This window comes from Hypomesus nipponensis, chromosome 14 (assembly GCF_054491055.1).
Source record: "Hypomesus nipponensis isolate SF chromosome 14, ASM5449105v1, whole genome shotgun sequence".
Taxonomy (NCBI): Eukaryota; Metazoa; Chordata; class Actinopteri; order Osmeriformes; family Osmeridae; genus Hypomesus; species Hypomesus nipponensis.
The window spans coordinates 20935486-20952408 of record NC_140374.1 but is presented as its reverse complement, the minus strand read 5'-3'; the positions used below and the strand labels follow the sequence as shown (position 1 = coordinate 20952408).

The 16923-nt window shown below is 42.3% G+C and overlaps 4 protein-coding genes across 10 annotated transcripts; 2 read left to right on the top strand and 2 right to left on the bottom strand.

Moving 5' to 3' along the window:
* The first annotated feature begins 31 nt into the window (after nt 1-31).
* On the top strand, nt 32-2835 carry LOC146259137 (ubiquitin-associated protein 1-like). 5 transcript variants are annotated; one of them, XM_084673314.1, is made up of 7 exons: nt 32-485; nt 678-810; nt 989-1343; nt 1431-1702; nt 2056-2226; nt 2340-2477; nt 2555-2835. In XM_084673314.1, exons 2-7 carry the CDS (start codon nt 679-681, stop codon nt 2687-2689), a joined length of 1203 nt encoding a protein of 400 aa, XP_084529440.1. In that variant the 5' UTR covers nt 32-485; nt 678; the 3' UTR covers nt 2690-2835. The 5 variants fall into 5 exon arrangements, with proteins under 5 accessions (XP_084529440.1, XP_084529438.1, XP_084529436.1 ...); XM_084673312.1 differs by having other exon boundaries at nt 989-1702; nt 2376-2477; XM_084673310.1 differs by having other exon boundaries at nt 989-1702.
* Nucleotides 2836-4371: 1536 nt separating this feature from the next.
* LOC146259136 (protein regulator of cytokinesis 1-like) lies at nt 4372-9174 on the bottom strand. 3 transcript variants are annotated; one of them, XM_084673290.1, is made up of 15 exons: nt 9021-9174; nt 8378-8510; nt 8150-8272; nt 7765-7998; nt 7462-7632; nt 7221-7370; nt 6962-7109; nt 6740-6876; nt 6548-6643; nt 6307-6453; nt 6104-6214; nt 5814-5915; nt 5543-5716; nt 5309-5346; nt 4372-4934 (listed from the first exon to the last, which is right to left on the bottom strand). In XM_084673290.1, the coding sequence occupies exons 1-15, from the start codon at nt 9029-9031 to the stop codon at nt 4883-4885; spliced, it is 1827 nt and encodes a 608-aa protein (XP_084529416.1). In that variant the 5' UTR covers nt 9032-9174; the 3' UTR covers nt 4372-4882. The 3 variants fall into 3 exon arrangements, with proteins under 3 accessions (XP_084529416.1, XP_084529417.1, XP_084529418.1); XM_084673292.1 differs by lacking the exon at nt 4372-4934 and adding an exon at nt 4968-5222; XM_084673291.1 differs by lacking the exon at nt 5309-5346.
* Nucleotides 9175-9611: 437 nt separating this feature from the next.
* spi1a (Spi-1 proto-oncogene a) lies at nt 9612-12472 on the bottom strand. Its single transcript, XM_084673326.1, has 5 exons — nt 12307-12472; nt 11937-12030; nt 11394-11575; nt 10598-10766; nt 9612-10495 (listed from the first exon to the last, which is right to left on the bottom strand). The coding sequence occupies exons 1-5, from the start codon at nt 12328-12330 to the stop codon at nt 10173-10175; spliced, it is 792 nt and encodes a 263-aa protein (XP_084529452.1). The 5' UTR covers nt 12331-12472; the 3' UTR covers nt 9612-10172.
* A 2274-nt stretch (nt 12473-14746) lies between these two features.
* tmem276a (transmembrane protein 276a) lies at nt 14747-16397 on the top strand. The gene is given in 5 exon segments (XM_084673325.1): nt 14747-15143; nt 15564-15677; nt 15799-15936; nt 16155-16287; nt 16289-16397. Coding segments are annotated over 5 exon segments (891 nt in total).
* Nucleotides 16398-16923: the final 526 nt, after the last annotated feature.

The following is a 16923-nucleotide window of genomic DNA, read 5'->3' as shown; positions in this document are numbered from 1 at the left end:
TAATATCTGAGTATTGTAATCTCATTTTTAGCAACACCTCAGCATTTTCCTAATCCTCTTCTCTGACTTGCTGTCTTCCCTCCCTGCTCGCTCATTTTCAGACGTGCACGCCAATAAACAGACAATGTTGACAAGGAGCAGAATGTTATGTGCTCACATAAATAAATACAAATCTACATAATGTGTATCTGGGGGAGATAATGGTTTCCATTACATCTATTCCTCAAAGTGTTTGATGTGACAGTGATGAAAAGCTATAAATTCCCCACCTCCTCTTTGTGGAAGGAACAAGATGTTCATGATTTGTACACCGTGTGTTTGTAAACATTTCTTATGCAATGGGCTTATTGTTGACGTATGATTATTACTGACGTATTAAAAAGAACGAGCCGGTCTTATCCCACCTCAGTATTAGCCACTATGCACCTGTCAGTGTTTCACATCAACACGGTGGACACGCTAGAGTGAATACTATTCACATAGAGGTGAGTGTCTCTAAAATGCAAATAATCTGATCAATAATTTAAAATGATTGGAGTGAAAGAGCTGCCTAGTATTCTTAAATATTTTTAACAATCTTTTGCCTACTGTGCCTTCCCTGTCAGTACAAACTGATCACTTTTGGACTCTGATTTTGAAACATCTGTAGGTGTTTTTGTTACTGTGTTTTGGTGCAGAATGAACTACTTGGAGGGAGTTCCCTTTAAGACTCTTCTGGGCTCTTTGGCAGAGCCCTTGGGGGAGGTGGATTTGGTCACAGCTCCAGAAATCACCGTACCCGACTACCTCCAGATATTAAGAAGCACAGAGGTTAGCCCACCAGAGCGTGAACACAGATGGCCGTATACTGAGGCCTTTTTAACGTACTTTCCCATTCCTTAGCTGTTAAAAATGAACATGAATAACTGCGAATGTGTCAACCAAGTCTGTGTTTATGTGAGAATATGAAATAATGTATCGCTGAAGAGTTTGTTGCTCTTTTCGGCAGTATGAGTTCACCATGGAAAACTGGATCTTGACGGGGCTTCAGAGTGGCTGTCTGAAGGAGCAGCGAGCCGCTCATCCCCCCTTCGCAGGAGAACCCGCCTCCTGCCCTCCTTACTGGCTGATGTTCAGCAGTCCCCAGGAGAGACGCTTGGCCAACCTCAAGAGCAGTGACCTGTGGGCTCCCGTCCTCCGACCGCGCAGCCACAGCCTGACCTCTGCTGACATACACCACCGCCAGCGCAGCGTCTGGCTAATGAGGTCTGACTCCGAGCACGAAGCCGGCTACTCCGAGGACGACGAGGGTTCGTCAGGCGAGGAGAACCGGCCTCACCCCTCTCTGTGTGAAATGCTGAGAGGTACAGCGCCGAAACACCCTTTATCCAGACTCAAAGACCCCCATGGTGACCCCTCATCTCACCGCTCCAACCCTGTGTCTCTTCGAGGCCTGGGCCGCCACAAAAGGGCTTCCTTGTCAACCCTCCAGGACAGCATGCAGACCTCCCTCTCTGGATTGGAGCCGTCTCACTCCAGCAGTCCACAAGCCCATGGCCAGAGGCCGAGCAGGAGGAGACACCTACAATTCTCCAAGGAAAGAAAGAACTCCCTGCCCCTTCAGCTGCCTTGCTCTTGTCCTTGTCTCTGCTCTCCTCCTTCCAGACCTCAGCTGCCTCGGCCGTCCTCAGCAGGGCCCATTGTCAAAAACCACAGCAACAGGGTGAGCCAATTCTGATATTTTCTGAGTGCATTTATTTGCTGTGACTAGACTGGAGGGGACATGCTATAAACTGTATTAGTCGTGTGTGCCACTACTTTACATTACATTTAGTAATTTAGCAGACAATCTTATCCAGAGCGACTTACAGGGACATTCCCCCCCGAAGCAAGTAGGGTGAATTGCCTTGCCCAAGGACACAACCGTCGTTTTGCACGGCCGGGAATCGAACCTTCCGCAACCTTCTGATAAATAGCTCGATTACCTAACCGCTCAGCCATCTGACCCCACTGGCTAAAGTGTCTGCTACGTAGCGCATACTCAAACTATTCCTTTTCATCCGCTCTACTCTACAGGCTCCTCGGCCCAGAACCGCCCATGGCCTGGTACTGGATTCACCTGCAGAGCTTCTCTCAGCCTTCAGCCAGAAAGAGAGAGAGCTACTGGAGGTCATCACAAGGCAGGGGTACCATCTACGCACAGCCATCCTGGCCCTACAGAAGACAGGCTACAGCAGTCCAGAGAAAGTAGGACATATGTAGATGACAATACAGTAAACTGTGATCAGCTCTAGAGATCCTTTAAATTGCTGTTAACTAATTGATAGAACAGTGGTGACTTGCCCGTTCTGATAGAACAGGAAACTGGTAGCAGTATCCTGGTCTTGTGCCCACAGATCATAAACTACCTGGTTGCTAGTGAGCGGTTATGTGAGCTGGGTTACGATGAGACACAGGTAGAAGAGGCACTTGAGATGTTCCAGAACAGTGAGAGCAAGGTAACGAACACAGACAGCAGTGACAGCTAGCTCCTCGTGTTTACTTCTCGGTGCTTGAGTGTACTTTACCATTTCAGGCTGCAGAGTTCCTGCGTCTCCTGACACAGTTCAATGAGATGGGCTTCCAGCTGAGTGCTATTAAGGAGGTGCTGCTCATCCATGAAAACCACCGTGAGAGGGCCCTGGAGGAGCTTATGACAAGGGTGGCTTAAGTCACAGCACATCTTGTACCTAAATGAAATGCAGTTGATGGAATATAGTAAGAATGCAGATCTGAGTCAATTATTTTTAGGCTTACATATTGACATTAGTATTAAGATATTGGAATATTTGTCAATAAAGAAATTCACTTTACAAATGTTTGTCATTGTGTTTGACCATGACATGGAACAGATAATGGACCAAGAAAGCCATGAGCTGGTAGATTTTTCAGTAGTGTCATAAGGGCAATTACACCATCTTGTAGAAAGCTAATTTGCAGGAAACCTCTGTGTCTCAGTGGGTAAGCATGTGTACCATCGAGTCTAATGCCAAACACAGTACCCCTGGTTCAAATATTGCACAAACAAAATGATAATTAATTTAACTGATATCCGTTGAGTAATATATATGTTATTTCCAAGTATATAGAAGGGGGACTGTGGGCTGGAGAGGGTTGAGAACAAGGGCCTAAACCACAACAACCAGTACAGAGCGTTGTGCTAAACACATTTGTGGCCAGATCCCTGTAACCACAGTGCACTACCTGATTGTCCAGATCCTCTCTCCCAACTTTCTTTCCAGGTACCCAACTGTTCTACCAGGAAAGGCTCAACCAAGAGTCTTTAAAGAAATGTACCTTTTATCAGTTTTATTTATAAGTCGAGTTGTACAGTATTTATCCAAGAGCAAAAATGGAGCTGTAAGAATACCTTTCAGCCAGATTTGAACACATAACCCCTCATACAGTAGCCCTCATCCTTAACCCCTGAGCTATCAGGGATCATAACAATGTCCACTTAACACAACATTTGACATTAAACTATTTAGTTGTAACAACCTGTAGAGTTGGGGTGACAGAAAACTAGAAGAAAGCAGGGCTCCCCTAATCAACTCACTGGGCTAGTATGCATGCTCTTTCAGACACGCTGGTGCAATACCACAACAGCCTGGGTTCAAAACTCAAATACACATTTTAAATTGTTTATTTTAACTTAAGTTACATTGTGGTCATGTGAGATGTGGGACTTCAACTTCACAGTTTCATAAATATTGTCTCCTCTCCGCCAAACGCTTGTCAATCTCAGGAAGATTGTACAGATTGATTGAACAGAGTGCAAATTATACAATGATAAACGGGGGAGTCATCTTATTCTCTAGGGCGTAAAGTAATATTTAGGATTACAGGTAAGAACGATATATAAATGTATCAACCCCCCTGACTTGTTGTTACCTCTTTTGGGGCGGTCCAAGTCTTAATTAGGGGGCTCAACCACCCCCCCCCATAATTCGATCCCTGGTCTGTCGAGAGCTCCTCTTCGTAGGCTACGACCAGGGAAGATTTGTTCTAAGGCCTACCCAAAAACGAAAATATCTCAGAAACATTATCCACCGGGTGCACGTCACAAAGTAAATAAGTCAACAACAAAAAAATATTAAAAGTGAAAAGATGCCTATCCATATTTTTCTAGGCCTACCCAAAAAGATTATTCTGGCTACGCCCTTTACGACAACATTTTTTGCTACTTTGTAATAACTTTCTGCGGCCAGCATTTCTAGAAATGAACGAGGGTAAAAACAGACAGATTTTCATCTGAGGTCTTACATTTAATTTAGACGTGAAATTAAAAGTTGAGAATTTTAGACTTTTTAAGACCCTGAGGGAAACACCGATATATTTCCCAAAACACTCAGATATTGAAACAAAACATTTATTTACAGTTTGCAGATCACCAATTACACTCATATGTTTAAAACAAGTGCTGTTATTGCAGCAGTGCAGACAGCAGATTGTGCACTTAAAATACCTTAAAGATAACACCAAAAAGATGTAGTGTAAAGTGTATAGTCAAAGTTGAGAGGGAAAAACTCATGATCAGCTAGCCCAAAACATTTATACAATAAGTTTGCATCAAATTGCAAATGATGAAATAGCAATATAAAAGAAAGGACAGAGTTTCATGAAAACTGTTCTGCAGTCCCACGTGTCATTCAGCAGGAAGCCAAAGAAGCTTAAAAATCTCTAGTAATATAATAACATAAAATAAAAATCGTGTCAACTTGGAGTTACATTCATTGTATTTATAACTTTCCTTCAAAGACATTTCAGACTCCAACAGTGTTAACATAATGCTGGGGGCACTGTTGAGCTGGTCGACTCAGAGTGCACCCCTGGCCCGGCCCTCAGAGATGAGTGACTGTAGAGTTCAGGTGTCCTGTCTGGATGATCGTAGATTTGGAGACCTTTGAAAGGTCTCGCTTTGGGGACAAAGACAAAATGTTACCACAAACAAAACTTGTAGCCATACTATAAACTCCTATATTCATTTGCCTCAAATCATTTTCCATGCACATAACAGCAAGTTTGAGGTGAATAAGTGAACTGTCAGAACACAAAAACACCAAGCAGACCGGGTTGTTAAAAGTGGAAGGGTAAAGAACTGATTTTCCAGCAACACACAGCCCAATTCAAAGAGTTTACATAAACGCTTGCCTTCTCTAAAACATTCAGATTACAGGACTCAGCGTGTCCTCCAGGAGGTAAAGCTGAAAAGTAGATGTACTTTACATGCCATGTTGGTTAGTGGGGTGAGCGTGAATGGTACACGGCGTAAGTACACTTAAATACAGACCTTTTAATGACGGGGGAATCAATGTTGACAAATTCCTTCTACAATAGAATGAACAATTTGATTCAAAGTTAATGATGACAATGACAACATTGTCACATCACAAGATAAAGCAAGTCAATTATTGGTAACCTGCAGAGTTTCTTCATTTTACCAGTTACAAAATCGGACTGGATTGTGTGTTGCTGGAATAATCATCATCAGCAGCATACGTCTTAAATATACAAAAAGAGTTACCGCAAATTCTGAATAGGTGCTGGCCACAGAGTTGATGCTGAAGTTCCGGTGTGGGCTAGCTGGTGGTCTTAAAGTACCGCCCAGAGCAGTCCCATAAAGGTGGGAGATGTTCTCCTTGTTCCTCTCCTGAGCCCGAGGAGTCCTGGCACGTGCAGGGGTGCGCAGTCCAGGAATCTGTGTTGGAACACACAGGCATTAAAATTCTTCTGATTCTGAGTTCTCTGAGACAATGTTGGTGTCAGAGCCAGGGAAGGTTCCGGGCTGTTCTCACCTTACTGATGGACAGAGGCGGTCGTAGGGCAGGAGACTGGAAAGTGCTTCCTCCAGAGCGGAGCGTACTGTTGGGAGTAGAGATGCTGCAGGTGGAATTTAGCTAGATGGAAAGGGCAGGGGGGTAAACAGGGAATCACTACGTTTTCTTACCATGCAACTGTGAAAAACACCATTGTTGACTGAAGCAGCAGGATCAAGAAAACGTCAATAAGAGAAAGGCCAAAAAGATCTGATGAATACAAACAATTAACAAATAAGATGCAAATTTTTCCACCTGCCCTGTATTACCTTTCTGGTTTTGCTCGGTGTGGGTGTAGCTGCCAGACGTCTTTTGGACGGCGTCTTCACAGTGGTTCCAAACAGCACGTCTTTCTCAAACTGCTTGGTTTTCTTCAGTTGCTATTACACACGCAGAGTTAGTTCAGTATTGCAATCCCCCTTCTCTTTCATATCTAGATGTTAATCAGCCGCTATGAAGATTCTAGACTCACCCTTTCTAGTTTCTCTTGCTCCCTCTCATTCTGGAGGATTTGCCATTGCTCCTGTACATACTGGATGAACTGCTGACCATTGACTAAAAAGTCCCTGCCCTGCTCCTGCTCCCACAGGTCAATCTGGGTCTTCAGGGTTTTCTCCAACTGACACAATCACATCAAGCAGGATTCCTTAACACTTGCCAACCAAGAAGAAAATATGAAGCAAGGCCACCAGTCTGGTAAACGGTCTCGTTACCTTTGGCAAACTTTTTTGAAGGTCGGCTCTCTGCTTCTCCTCTTTCAGAAGATTCCCTCCTCGATTGTTGAACCTAGAAGGATCTGTTGCCTTTTTCTGTGTACAAGTATAAATGAATAAAAGATAAATCACTGAGCTAAACCATCTGCAGGGAGAAAAAAATATTAATAATATACTGATCCTGTTACTCACATCTAGTTCCAAAAACAGCATCCAGCTCTCCTGCCACCTTCCGACTCCCTCAAAGAGATCCTGGTGATCCTCATATTGTTTTTTGAGGTTCAAAACTTCAGCCTCGTGAAGATTCAGACTTTCTTCTGTGAAATTATCTGTGTGCAAAGTGATGCGTTAAGGACCAGCCAGCCCCATAAGAAAAACTTGGATATAAAACGCACACCAAGATGTTTATGTTACCGTCAAAGTAAGGAACAAAGGCTTGTCTCTGCTCAGAGCTGTAGTAACACCTCTCCCAAAAGAGCGCTATCTCAGCTCTGATGGCCTCAATGACGTTCTGCATGTTCTTGATCTTAAGCTCTTCTAGACGCCCGGCCTCAGCTTGCAGCTGGGAGAGAAGGACCAGAACAACCACATCCCTTTCATTCCATTTCAACACCAGAAACGTACGTCTTTAAAAACATGCCATTACAACTGAGCCATAACGACTCTTTCTTACAGCATCCAGGTTGGTTTTCTTCGATAGGACCATGTGTTCAGATATGGCTTCTCTCTCCTCCAGGGGAACCTGCAGTCTCTCCCACAGCTCCTGAATCTTAGCGCGGTAGGCAGAGCAGCGCAGCTCATTCTCAGCCTTGCGCTCCTCCAACTGGAAATGAACACACGCACATTGGATGCTGCACGGACATGTTTGGTTCCTGTTAAGAATGTAGCGGTAGCAAAGCCTCTGTGTACGCTACCTGAGCGAGCAGTAGTTTGAGGGTTGCAATGTTGTCGTTGGACAGGCAGAAGGCCTCCTCGTCCTCGCACACTACGTCTCTCTCAAAGCTGGTGTCAGGCAGCTGATCGAGATCCTCCATGCACTGGATGATCTGCCTTTTGATGCCGATGAACTCGTCATGTCGACGCACCTAGAAAAACACAAAACAACAAAAACACTAAGTCTGTGGTATATATGCATCCTATCTCTTAGGATAAAAAATATATATATATTAGAAAATGGTTTGCCAGCTAACAGACACCACGGATGACTGAGAAGGCACCTTCTCTTCGGTGACACTGTCCAGGTAGGCACGGTAGCTCTCCAGCTGCTCCAGAGACGGAACTGACTCCAGACTGATGCAGTAAGGAGCTGAGCACATGATGTCACAAAGCTCCTGGTCCTGCTTCCAGAAGGCTTTCAGCTGCTGGATCCTCTGGCTCTTCTGATTGGTCATCACCTCCAACCGTGTCCTGATATCCTTCTCCAGCTGCAACATGGTGCTACCCTCCTCTTCCTAGGGACACCAACGTTCAGAAGAAGAAGAAAAAAAAATCAAGGCCTTACACACAATGGCAAGCATCCTACACATCCACTTCATTATTTAATTAACTTATTATCTTATTAACTTATTATATTAACGTGTCAGGAAGGTTTAGTTGTCCTACCTCAAATGGTGGTAGTTGGAGTTCCTGACACAGGCTCTCAAGCTCTTTGCTACAAGCCTCGATGCTACTCAACAATCGCTTCCTGAGACTCTCCTCCTCTGTAATCATCATCTCCAGCAAGTCCTTTTGGTCAGCAAACAAGCTAGTCAGATAACTTGGTTGATGCAGATATAACGTAAGCTTGGTTAACTTACTACAACAAATCCTTTCATGCAAGGTTGGACTCACTTTGATATGTTTTTTCACAACATCTGTCCTCTGTAGTCGCTGATCCTCTGGGATGCCGATTTCTTCCCAAATGTCCTTCAGACGATTAAGAGCTCGATTCAGACATGCCACCGACTCTGCAGCATGAACTTCACTGAGAAAACGAATAAGAAACAAATACGTGTAACTACTGGCTACGCGAGCTGACTAAACAGCAACATTCCGATGTTAGTTTGTAATTATAGTAGACTTGTTAAGTGGTGGACCAGTTAGCACATACTTACACGGACGAAAAAGGTGAATATCTAGGCCTTAAACCGGTTAAGCAACCAGTTTAACTGAATATAATATTAACACGACTGGCTAGCGAGCTAATAGCTACAACCCTGTAAGACTCAGTGACGACACTCGTCCTGGCAGCGATAATATCAACTAATAAGACTACAATATTTAAATTCAGGATAGATTTAGTTTGTTCTTCAACCCAATTAACGGAAGTCGGTAATAAAATGTTAACGCGAAAACAGAGGAAAGCAGCTTGCTAGTACGCTAGTAGACCTAGCTAGCTAGCTAGACTACACAGTAACGAGTGGTTAACTAACGTCGTCGATCTTGCACTTGCAGGCGTTCGCTAAAACAGTCGAAGAAGGAAAACAAGATTTACCTTCTCCTCATGGTCCCGGTTCTGAATATACTTGATCTCGTTAGTTTTCCAACTTAAATGCAACGTGTCTTATAAACACAACCCCAAAAGAGTTCAACTTCTGAAACGTATTCTACCAGACTGATTCGCCACCTCGTTTCAAATTTTGCACCGAAACAATCATTTGCCTCTCATTGGCCAATGATTGGAGTACGTCAACACGAAACTTGTTCATTGGCGTAGCGCTACAGACCAATGACCTTCTCCTCTGAACGGAGGAGGGAGGAGGAGGGGGGGAGTACAACTGCGGACCTTATAAAAAGTTCTTCAAATTTATTTTAGTTTCGTTTTTTTTTTATGTAAACATGAAAACATTATTGGCTAAACCTTTTCATGGCACCTCGCCCGAGAATACATGGCCTAATTAGTCATTTCAGTTTCTATGTGTTGCTCTTCACCGTAGCCTAACTGATGTGGTTGTCTAGGCAAAAACGAGATTTACCAACACAATTGGGCATTTAAATAGTAAACCTAAAAGTTGTTGCCTATAGGCCTAAATCAAAGTGACAAACTGGGGATTGAGAGTCCTGGTGCTAGAAAATGGAACATTAATACATGACGGTTTGTTTTATTGTCGATCAAGACGAGCCCTACTGAGATACAAGAAAACAACAGAAGAACACATTCGGTTAATATACTATTGTTCCATCCTTACCATTCATTTAGAAAGCTAACGTGTAGCCAAGTGAGTTGTTGTTGCTGCTAAACATTAAAGGTAAATTAACAATTACGTAAAATAAATAATTAGGAATAGGATACTGGTGCACCAGTTGGCGGCACGCGAGATCCATCGCTTTTGTTGCAGGTCGACATGGCAGCAAGTGCGACGTCCGCATTTATAGGCCTATATATAGGCCTATATATAGACCTATACAGGCTATAGCCTGTTTGTAGTTATTGCAAACATATAATCCAAACAAGGTAACATGCGACACAGCACAGGATTGGGTCCTGTGGAATACAACTGCGTATTTCAACTTCCTACAGTGCCACATTCGCAAGATAATCGGGCCACAGTCACAAAGACACACACGCACGCACACACACACACACACATATAAAAAATGGCTTGGACATAGATTATTGTTATTGATTTGAAGTATTGGATGAATATCATTGTGTGAGTGAGGGAAACGTCTCCCCTCTGTACAGTTTCCTCAGTATTTCCCCACTGAATTGATAAGTCAGTTTCTTTTTCACTTTTTTGATCTCTCCAGTCTTGCCGTAGTTCCGAAGGGCCCTAGCCATCTTTTGATAGGTCATTCGTTTGCGATTTCCTTTCTGGGTGCCCCAGCGGCTGGCCAATGCTTCCTTGTGTTTGGAGGAGAACTGGAAGATGCCTTTGTCTTGGTCCACCCACCAGATGCTGTCCCTCATGTCTCCATTCTTTAGCAGATCTAATAGGAACTGGTACAAACGGATCTTCCTTTTGTTGCCTGGATAACAAATATATAAACGTTAAGTTGAGTCTTTTATTTAAAAGTTTTAACATCTGTATCTGAACCCAAACGACATGACCCTTTTGTTACTGTACTCACTGGAGTCTCTCAATGAGAGTAGAGGCAGGTGGTCTTCTTGGTCGTACTCTCCTTCTGATACCTCTAGAGGAGGACTGCGTACAGGTTGGTCTTCCTCCTCTGAATAATAATGGGCAGGCGACACAGTGGGCAGATACTGGTAACACAAGGCATGGCTGTAATATGGTATCTGTATAGTGGGTGGAGAAGAAGATCATGACAGAGGTCAATTTTCCAAGGACTAATATAGGAAGTACTTTGGTTTCAGTCAAACAAACCCCCACAGTTACATTACAGTACAGTCAACAGGAGCAGATTTGAACAGAAGCAAATGTCAAATGGCATGAATTTGCCATGTGGAGAAAATACAGTTAAAATTCCCTGTGCTATGTTTTTACAGCCTTTCCATGTCCTTGCGACAAGTTTAAAGTTAAAAGCCACTATGTATTTATTAAATATCTTGACTTCTGGGAATTTAACTTTGAATTTCTGTACTTTCCTTTTTTTTCTTTCACTAAACCTTCTTTTTCTAGGGGTGATTTCTCAATAAGTCGGGTATATCAAAATGTATCCACAATTCAACAGTTGGTGAGTCTGCACAAAACTGCAAGCAGTGGGGCCTAATGTGTCTTCACTCAGGAAAAGGACACGTTGAGCAATATTCTGTCTGCACACAAATGTCCGTGTTCCTTGTTTCACTATTGCCCTGAACATCTTAGACAGAGATTAGGCTACTGTGGTTAACATAACACTGCAGGCACAGTATCTTTTGAGTCATTCGTTTTGTGATATGCTTACTTAATTAAGTCAAACTTACCTGAGGTGATATTGAAAGGACTCCAAGCGCGGGGTCTAGGGGAAAGTGTGGAGGCTGCGTGTCCACATATTGATAATGATCAAAACGTTGAGATCGAACACTCTGTAATTCTGTTAAATTATTTTCTGGAGGTTGTTCAAATTCTGTCTGCTGGACACCGTGGTGGTACTCCCATACATTTTCTAACCAAGAAGAAAGGTACATGAGGATTGTCAGACAAATGTCCAGATTTGAACATAATTCACTCAGCGTGGGAATGGTAACACATTTGTAAAGCATTTATGAAACCTTAATAATTCATGCATCTTTGAGTCCATCTTTTAAAATATGTATTTCATCAACAGATCTTCATGCGTGGCTTATAATGGACAATTTTACCCATGTGGCTCAGAGACAGATCTCATAAAGGGTGTTATAACAGCCCCTCTATCAAAAAAGTAAAATGCCATTCATAAGCCTGACCAACATTTGTATGTAGGCTTTTGTTTTGAACAATTTAGTGTCACCAGTCAATAAGCCATATCGATGTCTATTATAACTCACCTTCATGGGGTTCTCCAACAGCAGTGAGGTATGAGTTCAACTCCAAAGGAGGTCGATAGTTTTCGGTTTCATACGGGGGTATGTTCTCTGATGCCTGGAGAAGATTAAGGTTAAGGCATCTCTTTAATGAAGGCCAGATATTGTTCATAAATGCATTGGTTGCATTTATAAAATAGCTGGTGTTCAATGTCTTCAAAGTTCCATAAAGGGATGATAAAATCTACATTATATTTTAGTCCATAGAAAACATTTCGCCCACCACTAGAATAATTGATGTAGAAACACAACGTTATCACTTATTAGCAAACTTGACAATTTAAGAATGGTAAATGATTTATATCCATAGTGAAACACTGCACACAGTACTTACAGATGGAAAGATATAGCCTTCCATGATGTAAGCAGGCAGTGTGATCTCTACTTTTGGAACTTTTGGTAAAAAAAAACAAAACAGGACCAATCCTTCAGAAAATCTTCTCCTTGAATACAAGTTCCACTGACTGATGACACAACTGTCAGACAGATGGATGGGAAAGAGTGCGACAAGGAGCAGTATGTGCACACTGGACTGAAGTGAAGTGTCACAGCACACAGGAACCAATCGTGACAACTTCATGGGGCTGGTCTTCATCGTTGTTTTGTGTCCATTTTTAACAAATCATCGAGCTCATTGTAATTACACACCGTGTTTTGAATAAGCTAATATTGAATATCGGTAGAGATGTTTATCAATAAAATGTATATATTTTATTCTGACAAAAATGGTTCAGACAGTTATCTGACAATGTTTTGTATTGTCTTTTAGTTTAGACAGGGTTAGGCGGTTAAAGGGGACCCTAGGCGGTTAAAGAGGACAGAACAGGTCTGAAACCAAAAGTGATGTTTGGACAGAGGACAGTTCCCCTTTTAATCACAGTTAGACACTATAGTCATTCATTTGAGGAAGTTTTGAATGCATTATAACCAACCTGTTTGAAATTCTAATAGTATTCGCAGTTCTTTAAACAATGAATAAGTTTACAATAACTCACAACAAACAAATGGTTTATCTAACTAATGTATTGATTTGTGACAATTTTTTCAGATGCATTGTAAATATCTGTACACAAACATACTATCTAAACAGACACACTCACAGACATACACACATACACACACTTCTGAACTCCGGCTCAAAGGAGGAACAATAATCAACAATTAGATTCAATTCCCTTTTTTATATATGGGAATAACAAAAATGAGAGTCCTGAGAAGAACTGCCAATGTAGGCTCTCTGAATCGTACAATAAAGGTCTGTAAACAGACCAATAAGAGAGCATGATCTGATTTGGCAAAGGATAGTTTGAAGTCGATAGTTTAGATGGCAGTCAGGTATTGTTAAATGTACTGTAAGTGATTACAAGCATTGTGACAAATCTGTTGAAATACTCAGATCTCAGTTGCTCTTTACATCATCGGTACAGAGGGCAGTAAGACTGGATCAAATATAAATGTAGTAGCTATTTGCAATAGAAGGTAAAAAATCATAGAATAGAACATTTTGTATTACCATACCAACCTACTTTTACCTTTTTATGTGCTTTGGTTGTTACTGAGACCACATTTCTTGGCCCATAGTTTAGATCTTATACAATGTTGAATATACTGTAAGTAAATATTAGTAGGTTTTCCTGACGTGTTGGAGTGTATTTCCTGTCTACAGGAAGTCAGTTACAACTGCAGAGACCATCTTTTGCACAACTGCTAAAAGAATGTCATCGCTTCAACTGTTTCAGCTCAATTAAGTTTAGTGAATATAACAGGAAGATGACATAATCGGTTTCACTTAACATTTGAATGGATTTCAACTCAGTGTCTTGAAAAACAATATCTATTTGTATGTAGTAGCCATCAAAGGCATAGTTATCTCTGAAAAATGTAACTAGCATGTGACTCAAGCTATGATTATTATCCAATATGATTTACTTTTAACTTTTACTTCATAAACGGAGACACATATCACCTTACAAAAAAGCTAAAACACACACTCATATTTTGAGTAAGGAGCACTACTGACCACGTGTAAATGGTAGGCTATGTGGTCTATCAGTCAAGCTTGTAGGCCACAGTAGGCCAGCCTAATGTGAGCCTTTATCTCTCAGGGCACATTTCCTGTACAGCCTACAGCACGAGCTGTCTAACCACCTTTTTACTCCAGTGCTCATTATATGTAAAAGGTAACGGAGAGGTTTAAAATAACCTATTGAAGATAGAGGAAGTAGGTTACATATGCAAATATGATTTGGGATTATTAGATAGAGTGATTAAGTTATTAGTTTGTGTGATGAATGACCGATTAAGATATTTATTAGGGAGACAAATTTAATTGCAATCGGTTTTTGTAGGATTTAGATTTCGTTAAGGCCTATATTTACAGACATGTTATACTGACAAAGAACACTCTTGCTGGTTTGTTTTTACAAATGTTTGCTCTGTCTCCATCTGCTGGCATTAGTTATTCGACCTGACAATATGTCCCAGATGGAATGTTACAGTGTTAGGTTCGTTGCCAGATAACCTAAACATAGGCCTGTGGCAATGATACATCCACCGAATTATGCGTATTTTACGACAGTAACATAAAAGTGAGTGTGGTCCTTTTTACATAATATCAAAGAAACAAAATAGTATTTTTAAGACAATTACGCAATTTATACTACAGCGAGCTACGAGAGACTATAACAAAATAGTGATTGCTATCCCAGGGAATCACAGCAGCGGTTGGAGAGCTATACCTCGCGCTAAAACAGCTCCTTTAGCGTGCGCGGAACATGGCTGCTATGAGGACATTAACGGTCGCAGGTCTCTTTTTGGCTTTTTGTGCCTTAGGATTGATCGCAGTTGCTATTAGTACCGACAATTGGTATGAAACCGATGCGAGGAGGCACCGGGAACGTTGCAAGAATTATTCAAACAAAAGAAATGACCCTGGATATATTTACATTTCAAATCACAACCTCCCTCTGCGCATGTTACCGAAAGAAAATAATGTAGAGAGAAAGGGATCTAGTGGTGGAATCCTCCTGCGTGCTAAACGGCACTTCTTGCCTCCTGCCCCGGCCATGGAGTCCCTCTGCAGTCGGCAATTCAACTCAACCATTACCGGGCTGTGGAGAAAGTGTCACCGGGAAGGGTTCGACCTGGAAACAGAGGACCTAATCTTTAAAGGTTTAATTCATTCAATATCAGCCTGCTACGTTCTAGTCTACCGTGTCCGATGTAATTTTTATTGTTTTTGTTTTTTATCTGTTAACAATATTTGTACCCCTGAAAATGGTATGTTGATCTCCTTGCAATTGTACGACTCGGTCAGTGTTTTAAGACAACGTATGCGCTATCCAAGGTGCTGATGTTGCGCGGTTATCCAACTCATAGCAGGCCTACGCAGGAACAGATCCATCCTTTGAAATGGGCAGGGATTTTTTTCTTTATCCTGTTTAATGTTGAATTTTACAGGCAAACTCTTTTAAAAATGGTTTGCGTTAGGACATGGTAGGCTACAGGTTACGGTACTGCATGTGTTGTGTTCCAGGCACTGGTGTTTTTCAAATGGGCTTTGTAAAACGCTTGTTTTCGTTTTATCTGTAGGGTTGATTCAACGCTGCACACAAATTAAATACTACTACTCCTCCTCAACCCTCCCCCGAAATCTACCAATAAATCTCACCAAGACAATTAAACAGGATGAGTGGCACGCACTCCGTAAGTTGTGGCTTCACACTCAGCCCAGTTTTATTTACTTTTGCTACATTAAGGTGGAATCAATTTGATTATTTTAAATGTTATGGTTATTGAAATAATTACATGTCTTTCTCCGTGACAGACCTCCAAAGAATGACTGCTAGCTTCATAGGAATGGCAATCTCCATCATTCTTTTTGGCTGGATCATTGGAGTACTGGGCTGTTGTCAGAAGCATGATCTGATGCAGTATGTTGCTGGACTTCTTTTCCTCATGGGAGGTAAGCGCTACTTTACATAGAGAAAGCAGTACTCTGAATGACCATTGTGGGGCAGTAAAGGGTTTGTTATGGAGAGGGAATGACCGAACGGGTACAATATGGTCCAGAAGAAAATAGGTGGGCTGAGTACCGGTAGCCTAATAACACTGATTTAAACACCAATTTTCTTATTTATAATGGTTTTGTGATGATCCATTGTTTTCTTTTTGTTTGAACAGGAACATGCTGTATCATTTCCTTGTGCACCTGTGTAGCTGGGATCAATTTTGAACTTTCCCGTTATCCCCGCTACATGTATGGAATACCAGAGGACATTAGTCATGGGTATGGTTGGTCCATGTTTTGTGCCTGGGGGGCTAGGACTCACCTTGCTGGCTGGGTTCCTGTGCACGCTGGCCCCGTCCCTCTATCCCCCCCACATGGTGGCCCAGAAGCCCAGACAGGAGAATGGCTGTGTATGACAAGTTGCCAAACTTCCTAGTGACACGTTCCCCACCCCCTTCTGAAACAGCAGAGCTGAGCTGTTTTTCCAAAGACATCATCCAGGGGGATTTAAAACTGAGAGCACTCACACCACTCTGGCCGCACAATGTACAGGGGAGTCAGGTGGCTGAACGGTGAGGGAATCGGGCTGGTAATCTGAAGGTCGCCAGTTCGATTCCCGGCCGAGTCAAATGATGTTGTGTCCTTGGGCAAGGCACTTCACCCTACTTGCCTCGGGGGGAATGTTCCTGTACTTACTGTAAGTCGCTCAGAGCGTCTGCTAAATGACATTGGACATAAACAAGGACATTGTTTCTCTTTGTTACTGAAGAGGGAGATTTTAATGTAGATTACTTCAGTAGATCTGGGGCTTTCTCGGTCCCTCTTAATCAGACCTGGAGTCAGATGGCTGAGCGGTTAGGGAGTCGGGCTATTAATCAGCAGGTTGCCGGTTTGATTTCTGGCTGCACATAAATGACGTTGTATCCTTGGGCAAGGCACTTC